Consider the following 14,041-nt stretch of genomic DNA (forward strand, 5'->3'; position numbering starts at 1 on the left):
CCTTCCTCAAGACCCAGGAATACCACTTTTGGGTATATATTCAAAGGATGCTCAATCGTGCCACAAGGACACGTGCTTAACTATGTTCATTGCAGCTTTGTTTGTCATAGCCAGAACCTGGAAACAACCTAATGCCCCTCGACCAAAGAATGGATAAGGAAAATGTGATACATTTACACAATGGAGTACTACACAGCAGAAAAAAAATAACGACAGTTTGAATTTTGTTAGAAAATGGATGGAGCTAGAAAACATAGAGTGAGGTAACCCAGACACAGAAAGACAATTATCACATGTACTCACTCATAAGTGGTTTTTAAACATAAAGCAAAGAAAACCAGCCTACAAATCACAACCCCAGAGAACTTAGACAACAATGAGGACACTAAGAGAGACTTACATAGATCTAATCTACATGGGAAGTAGAAAAAGACAAGATCTCCTGAGTAAATTGGGAGCATGGGGACCTTGGGGGAGGGCTGAAAGGGGGAGGGGAAAAGGCAGGGAGGAGGGGAGCAGAGAAAAATATGAGGCTCAATAAATATCAATTAAAAAACCAAGAAAACAAACCCTGGTAGCTCTTATCTGTAATCCCAGCATTTGAGAGGCTACAGAGAAGATTACCATGAGTTTAAAGTCATCTAAGCTACACAGTGAGACTCTGCTTCAAAGAGAAAGACAAAATGCGTGTTTCTTTTCCAAGCACTGTGAAGGTAGAACACCGAACATTTTCATAAGGATGGCTCGGGCCAGAAAGAACACACACCATCCCCCATCCGACTTGGTGTTCCCTTGGCCTGCATCCACTGCACCGATTTCCACCCACAGTTAGCAGGATGCCTCTCTGCAGCCATATGGACCAAGACGATGAATCATCTGTCATCCAGAATTCCTCCTAAGACAGGCCTCTACACATCCAATCACCTTCAGCACACTCAGTCAGCACACTCTCGGCTAAGCACGACCATGTTCCCCGCAACATAAGGGGTCGAAAGTAGAACGTGGGGACCAGCAGCCCTTACGCCCGCGCTGTGCCAGATGGACAGATTCCAGAGCTTTGAAGAAAAATCAAAACTGAAAACGACCAGATGGGTTTTCAGAGAGGAAGATGAAAACCGAATCAGTTGGGAGACTGACGCACTTCACTAAAAACAGGCCAGCGCTGTAAACGGACCAGCTATTCTCTGAGAGAACAGGTAAGACAAAAGCTAGCAGGAAGAGTCTGTAACTGCCTGACTCGGCAACTCTGCAAGGCAAAATTTTTAAAGCTTCACCCCCCCCACACACATACACAGGATTTCTGGCCTCCTTGAGATCTGCCTGCCTCTGCCTCCCAGTACTGAGATCAAAGGCGTGCACCGCCATCATCACCAGCTTAAAGCTATTTTTGAACTTTATACTTCATGTAGTAACCTACGAAGAAACCCAGGCCCTGTACACTAGCCACTACAATTACTAATAAAACCTGTTAGGAGTAAGTTACACTCCTAAGCATTTTGCTTCCAGTCATTCATTTCATCCTTAAACTCTTTCTTTTTTTTTTATTTGTTTACTTATTTATTTATTATGTATACAATATTCTGTGTGTGCCTGAAGGCCAGAAGAGGGCACCAGATCTCATTACAGATGGTTGTGAACCACCATGTGGTTGCTGGGAATTGAACTCAGGACCTTTGGAAGAGCAGGCAATGCTCTTAACTGCTGAGCCATCTCTCCAACCCCCTTAAATAACTCTTTCTTAATCCATCTTCCACAACAAATCAAATGCACACAAAAGTACAGTGACCCACCGCCGGTGACACACTGCCAGGGAGGGGAAGAGCTGAGATTCAAGAGGAGCAGTCTGGCCCCACTGCCGTTTAGCTGCCTCTTGAGGAGTTTAATAGACGAATGATCTCTAAAAGTACTTGAATTTTATTTTACAAGGCATGAGGCCTTATGATTAAAGAAACTGGACTGAATTACCGACAAGTACCAGCAAACCTAGAGCTCACCCCAAATACACAAAACCTGCTTGGGAAATGGGTATAGTGGTGCACCCTAAAGGGCCACTGCTGGGGTACAGTGTCACTCAGCTGTGAACCCCACGAAACTTGCCAGGTGAATGATGCCAACTGATGCGCCAACTGATGCGACAGTGGTACCCCAGTTACGAGGATGAGAACCAGCTGCTTTCTGGTTGGCTCTCAGGTTCGATCTACAGGAAGGAATTCACACCTGGCACCGTTGACTTCAAAAGCCTAGTGACTGCTGTTTCGCTAAGTGGGCATGGTGTGTTTCATCTGTCAAACTGACCTTTAAATTTTGATGCTTAGGACCACAGGCTAGTGCTGCCATCAGGCTTGGTCAAAGGAGCTCCTGTTTGCCATGGGTGACAGCTAAAGTAGAAGCCGTGTGCGGTTCAACGTGCTCAGAATAAGTGGCTATTTAGCATTCACCCCTAAACAGGGCATCCGTGTTACCAACCTACCCACACCCACAACCACATCCACAGAGGCTGAGAAACCACCACAGAACTGCAGTGTGTCCTGGCTGCTTTTATGTCAACTTGACACAAGCTAGAACCGCCTGATGGGAACCTCAGTTGAGAAACTGCATCCAGACGGTCTGTAGGCAAGCCTGTAGACCATATTCTCAGTGACTGAGACGAGGGCGCCCAGGCCATTGGCACAGTGCCATCCGTGATCTCCGCATCAGTTCCTGACTCCAGCTTCCCACCCTGACTTGTTTCTGTGGTGAACTGGGACGTGGAAGTGTAAGCAAACTGCTTTTGATCATGGTGTTCAATCACAGCAACGGAAACGCTAATTAAAACAGGGTAAGAATTGTAAGGGCGAGAAGAAAGGGCTGTGGATTGTGCTGTCTTCTAGGCATAACGTGGCCTTTGCACCTTTGAACTCTTGGCGGCGGTTATTACTTACACAAGACCTGCCTAAAACTGGGCCTTTGGAACCTGTCCTGGAGAGGCTGACAAGGCTCTGTAGCTCCCTAAGAACTCCCAGGCAGTGTAGAGGGACTGCTCCAGGGAAAAAGACATTTTTCTTCCGTGGTGCAGCGGCTGGGAAGCTGCCCAGTCTCCCGTAAATAAGCCCTCACCCACGCTCCCTAATTAAACTCACTGGGGCACACACAAAAAATAAAACCGAAAAACAAAATTGGGACTAGTTGGGAAAGGGGTAGATGGAATGGGATGGATGAAGAGCAGAAATGATCAAAAAAATATTATATATAAAATTTCATAATGAAACTCATATAAATAATATATGGTATTTGAAATAATAAAGGTATTTGAATTCTCCTTCCTAATATGAAGATGCTTTTCTTGGTCACTTGGTCACAGTGACATACAATTTGAGTAACATTCACAAAAATCAAAAGGACTTGGTCTATTTCTTGAAAGCTCAGAAAACACCATGCTAAGTCATGGCCCACTTACTCTGGAGTTACTGTCCCACTTAAATCCGTATTTTCTAAACCACCTTTTTGTACCTAGGGAACATCCATCTTCTTCCTTATATCTTATGTGTGTGACTGTTTGCTTGCATATTCGCATGTATGCCATGTTCACGCCTGGTGCCCCGAGAGGCCAGAAGTTACTAGATCCCGTAGGATTGGAGTTATAGGCGCCAGAGAGCTAGCTACATCATGTGGATGCTGGGAACCAAACCTAGGTCCTCTGCAAGAGCAGCAAATGCTCTTAACCACTGGGCCCTCTCCAGACCCCCATTCACCTCCAAAATAATTAATCATTCTTTTATCCTCGAAGAACCATAAAATACGTGTTTTCTCTTACAGTATTTGTAGCTAACTTTTTTTATGTTTCTTTACACAGCTTACTCCTTTCCTGAGACAGCTATTAGCACCTTTAAAAAAAAAAAGTGTCTTAAACTATTTACCAAAAGGGAGGTCAAATAAACATCCTTGAAGACACATCCCTGGGTAAAAATTCAGAATGGAATGTAGTTGGTTATTTTATCTTTGCTCTTTGGGTGCCCACTACCCAGCTCCCAAATAAATACACGGACACTTATTATTACTTATGAATGCCCAGCCTTAGCCTGGCTTGTTTCTAGCTAGTTTTTCTTAATTTAAATTATCCCACCTATCTTTTTCCTCTCCCCGTGCTATATACCTTTCTTCTTACTTCTTAGCGGGTTGGGTGGCTGGCCCTTGGTGTTCTCTCGCCTTCTCCCATCTTCTCCTATTTATTCTCTCCGCCTGCCAGCCCCACCTATTACTCCTGCCTAGTTATTGGCCATTCAGCTCTTTAATAGACCAATCAGGTGTTTTAGACAGGCAAAGTAACACAGCTTCAGAGTTACAAATGCAACAAAGAAAGCGACGTATCTTTGCATCAAGAAACAAATATTCTACAACGTAAGTGAATAACACATCTTTAATATTTCACAACAATGCAATGGCTGGACCATAAGAATACTATACTTTGTATATACTATAATATACAAAGGCCCCACTCTGTGATCCTGTGACCTAGAACCTGTAAAGCCGGAGTGGCTTACAACTTGCTGTAATCACCTGCCTCAGCCTTCCAAGTGCAGAGATAACAGGTATCCCCTGGCTAAGGCTACCAATTTTTTTTTTTGGGGGGGGGGGGTTCAAGACAGGGTTTCTCTGTAGCTTTGGAACCTATCCTGGAACTAGCTCTGTAGACCAGGCTGGCCTCGAACTCAGACATCCACCTGCCTCTGCCTCCCAAGAGCTGGGATTAAAGGCGTGTGCCACCACCGCCTGGCTAAGGCTACCATTTTTATAATCACCTTCCTATAACCAATATACAGGACTTTTAGACACCCCATCTCTGTTAATCAGTCAAGTGCAAAACAAGAAACTCAGAGTTGGAATTTGTACAACCCCAGTGAATGAAAATGCCTCTTAATCTAAGATGGTGCCCAGTGTAACCTCGTCACGGACACCGTGGAAATAAGGCAATGGCAGCACGCTTCTCTCAAAGCTTGAGTTAACGGTCACCAGGCAGAAAATTAAGGTGACACCACACTGGGTTCCCATGCTGTCAAATTATGCATTATCATAAACTGTAAAAACTTACAAGAGTAATCAAGAGTACTGAAGATCAGCCTGCCCAGTTCCCACTCACCGTCTAGCAGCCAGTGTTGGGTGCTCCGGGTCTCCAGTTCTGACACCATTAGACGTGTGATCACATGATCTGGAACCAAAAGACCTTTTTCTAGGTACTGCTTTGCCGTGTCGCCAACTTCTGTTTAAAAGAGGGGGAGAAAAAGAAACACTCAAGAAGGTTGCCAAGATGGGTGTATTGGCACAAGCCTGGAATCCCAGCACTTGGGAGGCAGAGGCAGATGGATCTGAGTTCCAGAGACCTGCCTGGTCTACGTAGTGAGTTCCAGGACAGCCAGAACTGCACAGGAAGACACTGTCTTGAAAAAAAAAAGCCCAAATACCACCCACCCTACTGGACCCCCTCTGCCCCCCGACAAACAGGCATTTATCAGGCAGTGCAGGGAGACTGAATAAGGTTCAACCATCCTCTGGGGAAACAGAGGCAAAGAAACCATTAGCATGTGACTTTTTTCACAACACTGGGGAAATAGATGCAGGTATATTTCTCAAAATGAAGCTGGTCTGTTCTACAAAGCAAATTCCATGCCAGTTAGACCTGTCTCAAAACAACAACAACAACAACAACAACAACAAAAACCCACCACATAGGAAGACATGACAGTCCACACCCGTTATCCCAACACTCAGCAGACCAAGGTGGAAGGATCAAGGGTTTAAAATGAGGCTACGGTAGAAAGACCCGTCTCCAGAACTTTACGGCACGCACACACGTTTCTTTTCCTGAGCCTCAATAATCAGATGACATCTAGCGACAACACAGTTGTAATGGCGATTTGGTGTTATTAGGGAACTGCCAAGTTTGTAAAAGGATGTGAATCTTAAAACATACTTCAGAAAAAAACAATTTCTTGTATATAGGAACCTTTACGTAAGACTGGCAGACAAAGGACAGGGTTAAACCTACCTATTTCTAAGAACTGAACATTTTCTATACAAAAATGAAGTCCTCAGCTGAGCGGGGATCTGAACCGCTAAGAGCCACATACATATGCACAGGTATTAAGTTCTTACATAGTTACAAAACCAGGTAGGTGACATGGCTCCGTGGTAAAAGCTGCCCGCTGCCAAACCTAATTACCTGGGACTTCAACACCTTGGGACCCACAGGGTAGAGAGAACAGACGCCAGCAAATTACCTCCTCCCTCCACTCATGCCATGGTGCACATCTGCACACTAGGGTGGATGGGCAGATGAATGAGCAGGTGGGCAGGCAGGGAGGTAGGTATCTAAGAATATTAACAGTGGGGGGAAATACCAGAGAAGTATGGATAAACAGAATGAGTGGAGTATCTCAGAATATTATAGGAAAGCGCCTGAGAAGCGTTTTAGCCCCATTCTCCCCTTGAATTCGCATAGACCCATTGCATCCCCAGCTTGAGTCTATATTTCTATCCTCAAGTGAAGCACTGAACCACAGGCTGTGGACATCTCGACATCACTCAATCCCTAGATTCAGGAAAGCTGAAACTGCAGGTCCACGTGGGCTATGCAGCCCCAGGTCATACATCTACCACACACCCTCTACACCTAAGGCTCGGGGAACATTCTGGAAGAGGGGAAAGAAAGATTAGAGCCAAAGGACCAGAAGTCTGTTATAAGATTTGTGCCTTCCAACATGACAACTCTAGCCACGTAACCAACAATACAGCTATCTGAACAGTAATGTCTCCAGAGTAATGTCTCCAGATAATCAGCACAGATGGGGAAATCTCTTGGAGCCCCACACATAGAGGTAACGGTGACCAGCCCTAAAAGCAAATACATACAAACATGAACATAGACCTGATGGGTTGTATGTATATATTCACTCATTCTTTTCTTCTTTCCCCTTTTTAAAGGAGACGGGCAGTCTCCATGTAGCCCTACCTGACCATCCTGTAACTCGCTACAGAGCCCAAGCTGGCCTCAAACAGGACTAAGATCTGCCTGTCTGCCTCCTGAGAGTACCACTACTCCTGACTATGTATGTGTGCACGTGTATATATGACAATAATAAAGAAGCCAGGAATTTAAGCGGTGTGTGTGTGTGTGTGTGGGTGAGAGAGAGAGAGAGAGAGAGTGAGAGAGAGTGAGAGAGAGAGAGAGAGAGAGAGAGAGAGAAATATAGGAGGTATTAGAGGTGAGAGAAGATGGAAGAAATGATTAAATCATATTTTAATTAAAAATAAAACACAGGCCCAAACCAGATATGGTGGCATATGCCTAACCACAGCTGTTTCAGAGTTAAGGCAAGAAGATTACAACTTGGAGGCTATCTGGGCTACAGAAACCCGGTCTCAAAAACAACCAACTGCAGCATAGTCAAAGCACCCCAAGCCTGGAGGTCAGGTAACATGGCAGCAAAAGAACCAAGACTCAGCCGTAAGCAAGGATGCACTCTGTAAGGTTTGTAGCTATGGGCGCCTGAGATGGCTCAGTAGGTGAAGGCACTTGCTGCCAGGCTTAACCAGTTGAGGACCTGAGGGTCCCTAGGACTGAAATGGTGGGAGAAAAGAACCGATTCCCAAAGTTGTCCTCAGACACGCCTCGCCATGGCAGGTATACACATGTACGCACACAGACACAAATTTTGAAGGAATCATTTGTATAATTGAGAACTATGTGGTGGGTGATGCTTTGGGTACACAGCCATGAGGAAGAGTTCCAGCTTACCGACAGCAACGTGGAAATTTATTTCCCGGAGAACGTTAGCTGAGGGCCTGACCACAGCACTATGCCTCAGATGGTCCAGTGCTGTCCTAAAGTCCTCACTATTGCCCTCGCCTCCAGGCATCAGCCTGATTCACACACCGTAAAATTTCCACTTTATGGCAAACCAGTTACCCAGTGACTTTTAGTACACACTAGTGTTGAACAACTGTTACCAGTGCCGAGCTAAGACTTTGGTTCCAGCTGCTACTGTTCTTTGCAACACACCCATGGCCTTGTGTCTGAAAGGTGAGCACTCCATCGCCGGTGGACATCGGCACCAGAGCCTAATTTCTGAAAGATCCTGATCCCAGAAACAAGTTCTATGCCCGTGAGCAATCCCAACTTCCTCCCCCTGAACACTGCTGAACACTGCCTCCCTCTAAAGCAACTACTTTCTGACTGTTTACACACTCACACAAGTGTGCACACACAGTAAGAAGGAAGCAAGTGGGGGAGGAGAAAGATCCTAATCCCAGAAACAAGTTTTATGCCCGTGAGCCACCCCAACTCCCTCCCTTCTGCACTGCCTCCCTCTAAAGCAACTACTTTCTGACTGTACACACTCACATGCACACAAGTGTGCACACAGTGAGAAGGAAGAAAGTGGGGGAGGAGGAGGAAGAAACAGAAAGATAAAGAAGACGGACTGAGACTTAGTTCCATATTGTACCTTCAATGTTTATAAAAATTCAGTGCACGTTATGAATGAATGAAAACCCTGGGGATTGGGGGAAAGGTCAATTTTACTCTAGCAAAACAGAGCTATCAGCCCAAAGGCAAAGCTGAGGCAGGTGTATCAAGGAGTTCAAGGCCAGAGGAAGAGAAAGAGGTGATAGGGCTGGAGGTGATAGGTGGGTGGAGTGTTTGCTCAGCATACACAAGGCCCTAGGTACTGTATCAGTGAGGCATAGAACCAAGTGTGGGTGTGTGTGCAAGAATCACCAAAGAGAAGTTCAAGGCCACCCTTGGCTATGCAAGGAACTGCAGGTCAGTCTGGGTTGGACATGAGACCCCCCTCAAAGACCTACTGTCGCATATCCCAGTTAGCATCTTGTTCAAAGGGGCCGAAGCACTGAGATCGATCAGCGGTTGGTGAGGTGACTGACACGTGTTGACACTGGCAGTGCCGGGGGTGAACCCAGAGCCTCACACACGCAGGCAAGTGCACTATCTCTGAGCATTTATAGCCCTGCCACTGGCCCAGCCCTAACGAGAGGGAAGGAACAGAGCAGGCGCATGCGGGGCTCGCTGCAGGTGATTGAGGCACCCACCATACATGGAGATACGGGGCTCGCTGCAGGTGATTGAGGCACCCACCATACATGGAGATACTTCAGGCACTCAAGACGGAGAGCAGACCAGCAAGATATGGGACCGCACGTAGGCGACTCTGACTTAAAGCAGCTTTGGAACTCCCAGACCAGAGGCCAGCTCCTTCAATCGAGGGGCTTGGTGTCAACTCCATGGAAAACAGAGAACCTCAAGGTGGCATGGCAGTGCCTTCAACAGAGGTGTATGCCACAGAACAGGGCACTATGACACTGGAATGGGAAGATGTGAGAGCCCCGAGCCTAAGACAAAAGCCTGACACAAGAAACAGAAGGGAAGGAGCCCTTCGTCTGTCCCTTGAAGACCTCGGTTTGATTGAAACGAAGCTTAAAATAACCCCCGTGGAAGACGTCCAGCACGCACTGAGTCCGCTAGGTTACTGAGAGCAGCAAACGTTCCCAGCTGTTTCAGGCAGTTGTGGCCTCTGTCTGAAGGAGACAGGCAGCATGTCCACTACCCTGACACAACACATGACAAAGACTGGCAATCACGGGACCCGGTCCATGAAGGAAGTGCATGAGAAGACAGCATCTTGTCACAAGACACAGGTTACTCCAAGGACTGTCCCTGCACCTGCCCTAGCCAGGGAGAGCTAATGGCAACATGTTTAGATGAATTACAGAGCCGATCCAATTTCCCAGGGAGTCCAAAAGTTATGCTCCCCACCTCACCCCTGCTGTTTCTCCCTCTCCTCTATACACACACTGGGTTGGGGGGATGCCAGCTAGAAGATGGGGCACCTCTAAGTCACACAGACTGGCCTCTAACTAGAAACCCATGTGTGTCATTCAATCACCCATGTGCTGGGATTCGAGATGCGTGTCACCTTCTCGGCACATCTTTTTAGACTTAAAAATCTACAGAGCTTAAGCCAAGTGGCTCATCCTTCCAAACTCATACTTCCAAGAAAGCTTCATCAGCTCCTAAGATCCCCTGGTCATGGTGTTTTAACCACCGCGACAGAGAGGCGACCAAGGCAATGCTCACCTGTGTTTTATGGGCAAGATTCCAACAGAAGGAAGCCTTGTGTTTTTCTTCCTACAGAATCTGGCAGTTATACAAAAGTTAAAAAACCACACAAAATTACTGTAAAGATGAGTTACATCTGGCAAAATTTTATGGAAAAATCAAGAATATAAGACACAGGGCAGTGGCTGGCAAGAGCAGGAGTGGAAGGGGACATTTAAATGTTCTCTTTCTTACACTAGAAAATGCATCAATTGCCGTCTTCTCTCTGTCTTCTGTCTGTCTTTGTTCTGACCAAGTGAGAGCAAGTTAGATTCAGAAGACAAGCTAGTCAAATGTCTACCATGCAGCAACTTCCCACGATGTCTGGCTGGGTCACTAAAGGCAAACTTTCTGTGCCCATTCAATGCCTCTGAGAAAAAGACCTGGCAAGGAACCAATTCCTTCCCAAGGCTGTCACAGCCTGTGAGTACCAAACACAATGTGGAACGGACAAAATTAGAATCAGAGTCCCCAAACCGTAGCTTTGTGATCCTAAAGACTAAGTGCTTTCTCTTTCCATGTGCAAGAATACTTAGGTACTTACTTGAAAAATACTGCGTCCTCCCTATAACCTGTTTGTCCTTCATATTACTTCGCTAAATCCCTTCCAATAAGAAAATACACTGAGCCGGGTATGGTGACACATGCCTTTATACCCAGCACTAGGAGGCAGAGGCTGGAGGAGCACTGAGTTAAAAGCCAGCCTGGTCTCATAGCAAGTTCCAGGTCAGCCAAGGCTACATAAAGACCCTATCTCAAAAACCTGGAACACTTAAAAGGGAGGTCACAAGGAGGAAAACGCTCACATCACAGAATATTTTAGAGGATCTTGGATAAAGGTGTGTGATCCATGGAACCCAAGTAATGGAGAGAACTGACTCATATAAACTGTCCTCTGACCGCCACAGTACCCAAGTGCACCTCAGAACCCACCAAAATGATGCCAGGCTGAAGACAAGTTCAGCAATGCTCGCCCATGCTATAAAAAACATGGCAGCATGTATCTGTAATCTCAGAGCTGAGAATGGAGGCAACCAGAGGCTCCCTAAAGTTTGCTGTGCAGCCAGTTTAATATAACGAACCAACCCTAGGTCCTAGTGAGAAATTCTGCCTCAAACAAGGTAGACTACACCTGTGAAAATACACCCACATTTGCCCCCAACCATCCCTGTACAACAGACAGAAATAATGTTTGTCAAGGACTGAGGATGTAGCTCCATCTGCAGAGTGCCTGTAGAACCCTGAGTTCTATCTCCCAGGACTATATAAGCTAGACATGGCGGTGTACACCTACCTGAAGTCCCAGCTTGGAAGGTGGAGAAAGGAGAATCAATCACAAAGGTCATACACACTTCAATTACAAAGTTTCAGGCCAGCCAGGGCTACATGAGACCCTGACTTTAAGGATGTCAAAGACTAGGGAAATGGTTTAGGGGAAAGAGCGCTTGCCATGCAGGTGTGAGGATCAGAGTTCAGATCCAAATGTCCATACAAATGACCAGATGTGGTGGCCAGCCTGTGACTCCAGAGCTCAGAAAGAGATAAGGCATCCTTGGAGAATTTGGCTAAACTAACCCTCATCAGGATGCTCTGGGTTCAATTAAGAGGCCTGACTCAATAAAGATGGCTAGAAATCAAGGAAGACTCCCTTCAAGCCCCTACACACCTGAGGAGGCACACATATTTCCTACACACACACACACACACACACACACACACACACACACACACAGTCAAGTTGGGCATGGGGTGACTAATACTTCCAGTTTCACCACTCAGAAGGCTGAGGCAGGTGGATCTGAGTTCAAGGCCAGTTTGGTCTACAGAGTGAATTCTGGGACAGCCAGGGCCACATAGAGAAAATGTTTCAGGAAAAAAAATAAATGAGTTTAAGGAGAGTCTAAACTACAAAGTAAGACCCTGTGTCAAAAACAAGACAAGACCAAGTCCTTTAGAGGTAGAAATTATTGCAGAAATCCCTAAATAGAAGTCATTTTGGTACTTAGCTCAAATGAGTCTTCATCAACTCCTGGCTGAGCCTAGTCCCTAGAGCCAACTAGAAGGATGTCCAATTGGGTAACTGGATGGGAGGTCCAAGCTGCACCACACCCCACACCTCAGTCCCACATAGGTCTATATGCCTGTGGTCTGCACACTTGCCAGCCACTACTGTACACCAGCCATGGCCACGGTGACAGGAAATGTTATGACTGGCCAACAAACCCCAAGGGTCCTCCTCTCCAGCAGGGGATTACAGGGGCATGTCCACCACAACCAGCTCTTTTACGCAGATGCTGGGGATCCAAACTCACATCCTCCTGCTTACATAACAAACACTTGACACCCACCCAAACCCACTGTCAACTTACCTTGTCAACAGCTCTGAAGTTCAGAGATGCCTCATCTCCACACAAAGAATGAAACATTTTCTACATGACAAAGCTTTAAATGTCATCTTCCTGGCAAGTTCTGAGATTACTGACTTAAGCATTAAGTGCATTCTGTCAGTCTCACAAAGACTATTTGGGGTCTGCACAAACTGATGTGGCAGCATCATCACCACAGGTTACCTCAAGGAGCTCTTCTCGGGGCTGGCATCCTTCAACACCCACAAAATGTCTGTGTCCACTCTTAAAGGTTCCAAACTCTGAGGACTCCTATGGATCATCCTAAAGAAACACCTACCACTCTCAAACTAACATGTAGTTGTCCAGGGTCCTATCCAACAACAGAGAAAATCCAGCTGCCCCTCTCCAGCCTATGCCTCCTTCTTGGTGTCTGTAAAACACAGATAAGGTTTATCTACAAAACTCCAAGCCTGGAGACTCTCAGGCTTTTCTAAGGAACATGACAGAGGTAGATTTATAACTTACAATTTTTAAAACTTGGAACTCAAAAATTTAATCCTCTTCATTTTTATTTTTGGACATCATAAGATGTCCTAAAGATCCCTGTGGGGCCAAGTCATGCCTCCACACCTCCTCATAGGCTTAGATGACATCATTTAACTCATTGAAGAATGAGGGTGGGAGGGGGAAGACCACTGGTTGGAACCTGTTTCCTGTGTGGTAAAATATTCAGTTATCTGGGTCTGTGCGATCATTTATCCCTGGTCAAAACCAGGGCAATGATAAAAGAAATTTTGGTTTTTAGCCTACACTGTTATCACTTAAGATGAAAAGAGAAAGAATTTGTAATGTGATTCACATCTCAATGTCTTTTCAAAGACTGGGATGGTTTACAATGACCAAAGGAGCATGTTGTGGAATATTATTTAAGATGTGTTGCATCTGTTTGTGCTGTGGAACATTTGTTTAATGATGTAAAGATGCGTTATACCTTTTAAGCTGCATGTGTTTAACTCTGTGAAGCTGTGATTCTTTGCCTATGTAAAACACCTGAATGGTCCAAAACACAGCTAACAGCAAGGCAGGAGAAAGGATAGGTGGAGCTGGCAGGCAGATAATAAATAGGAGGAGAAATCTGGGAGAAAGAGAAGAAGGAGCAAGAGATCAAGGAAAGGAGGATGCTAGGGGCCAGCCACCAAGCCACATAGCCACACAGCCAGCCACAGAGTACGTGTGAATTTAAGAAACCCAGGAGTGGGGCTGGGGAGATGGCTCAGAGGTTAAGAGCACTGACTGCTCTTCCAGAGGTCCTGAGTTCAGTTCCCAGCAACCGCATGGTGGCTCACAACCATCTATAGTGAGATCTGGTGCCCCCTTCTACATTTATTATGTATTTGTAAGGGCGGCGGTGGCAAACACTTTTAATTCCAGCACTTGGGAGGCCAAGGCAGGCAGATCTCTGAGTTCGAGGTCAGCCTGGTCTACAACAGCTAGTTCCAGGACAGGCTCCAAAGCCAGAGAAACCCTGTCTCAAAAAACCAAAATA

At 46.0% G+C, this 14,041-nt stretch overlaps 1 protein-coding gene across 2 annotated transcripts in view; it reads right to left on the reverse strand.

Moving 5' to 3' along the window:
- The window catches only part of Ak4 (adenylate kinase 4), a 56,636-nt gene that overhangs the window by 18,069 nt on the left and 24,526 nt on the right, over positions 1 to 14,041 (reverse strand). For both annotated transcript variants that reach the window (XM_048453159.3, XM_085686309.2), the window contains exon 2: positions 5,117 to 5,236. In XM_048453159.3, coding sequence (XP_048309116.3) covers positions 5,117 to 5,236 — 120 coding nt within the window. The remainder of the gene's footprint in view (positions 1 to 5,116; positions 5,237 to 14,041) is intronic.

The sequence above is a fragment of the Myodes glareolus genome, chromosome 3 (genome assembly GCF_982192425.1).
Source record: "Myodes glareolus chromosome 3, mMyoGla1.1, whole genome shotgun sequence".
NCBI lineage: Eukaryota > Metazoa > Chordata > Mammalia > Rodentia > Cricetidae > Myodes > Myodes glareolus.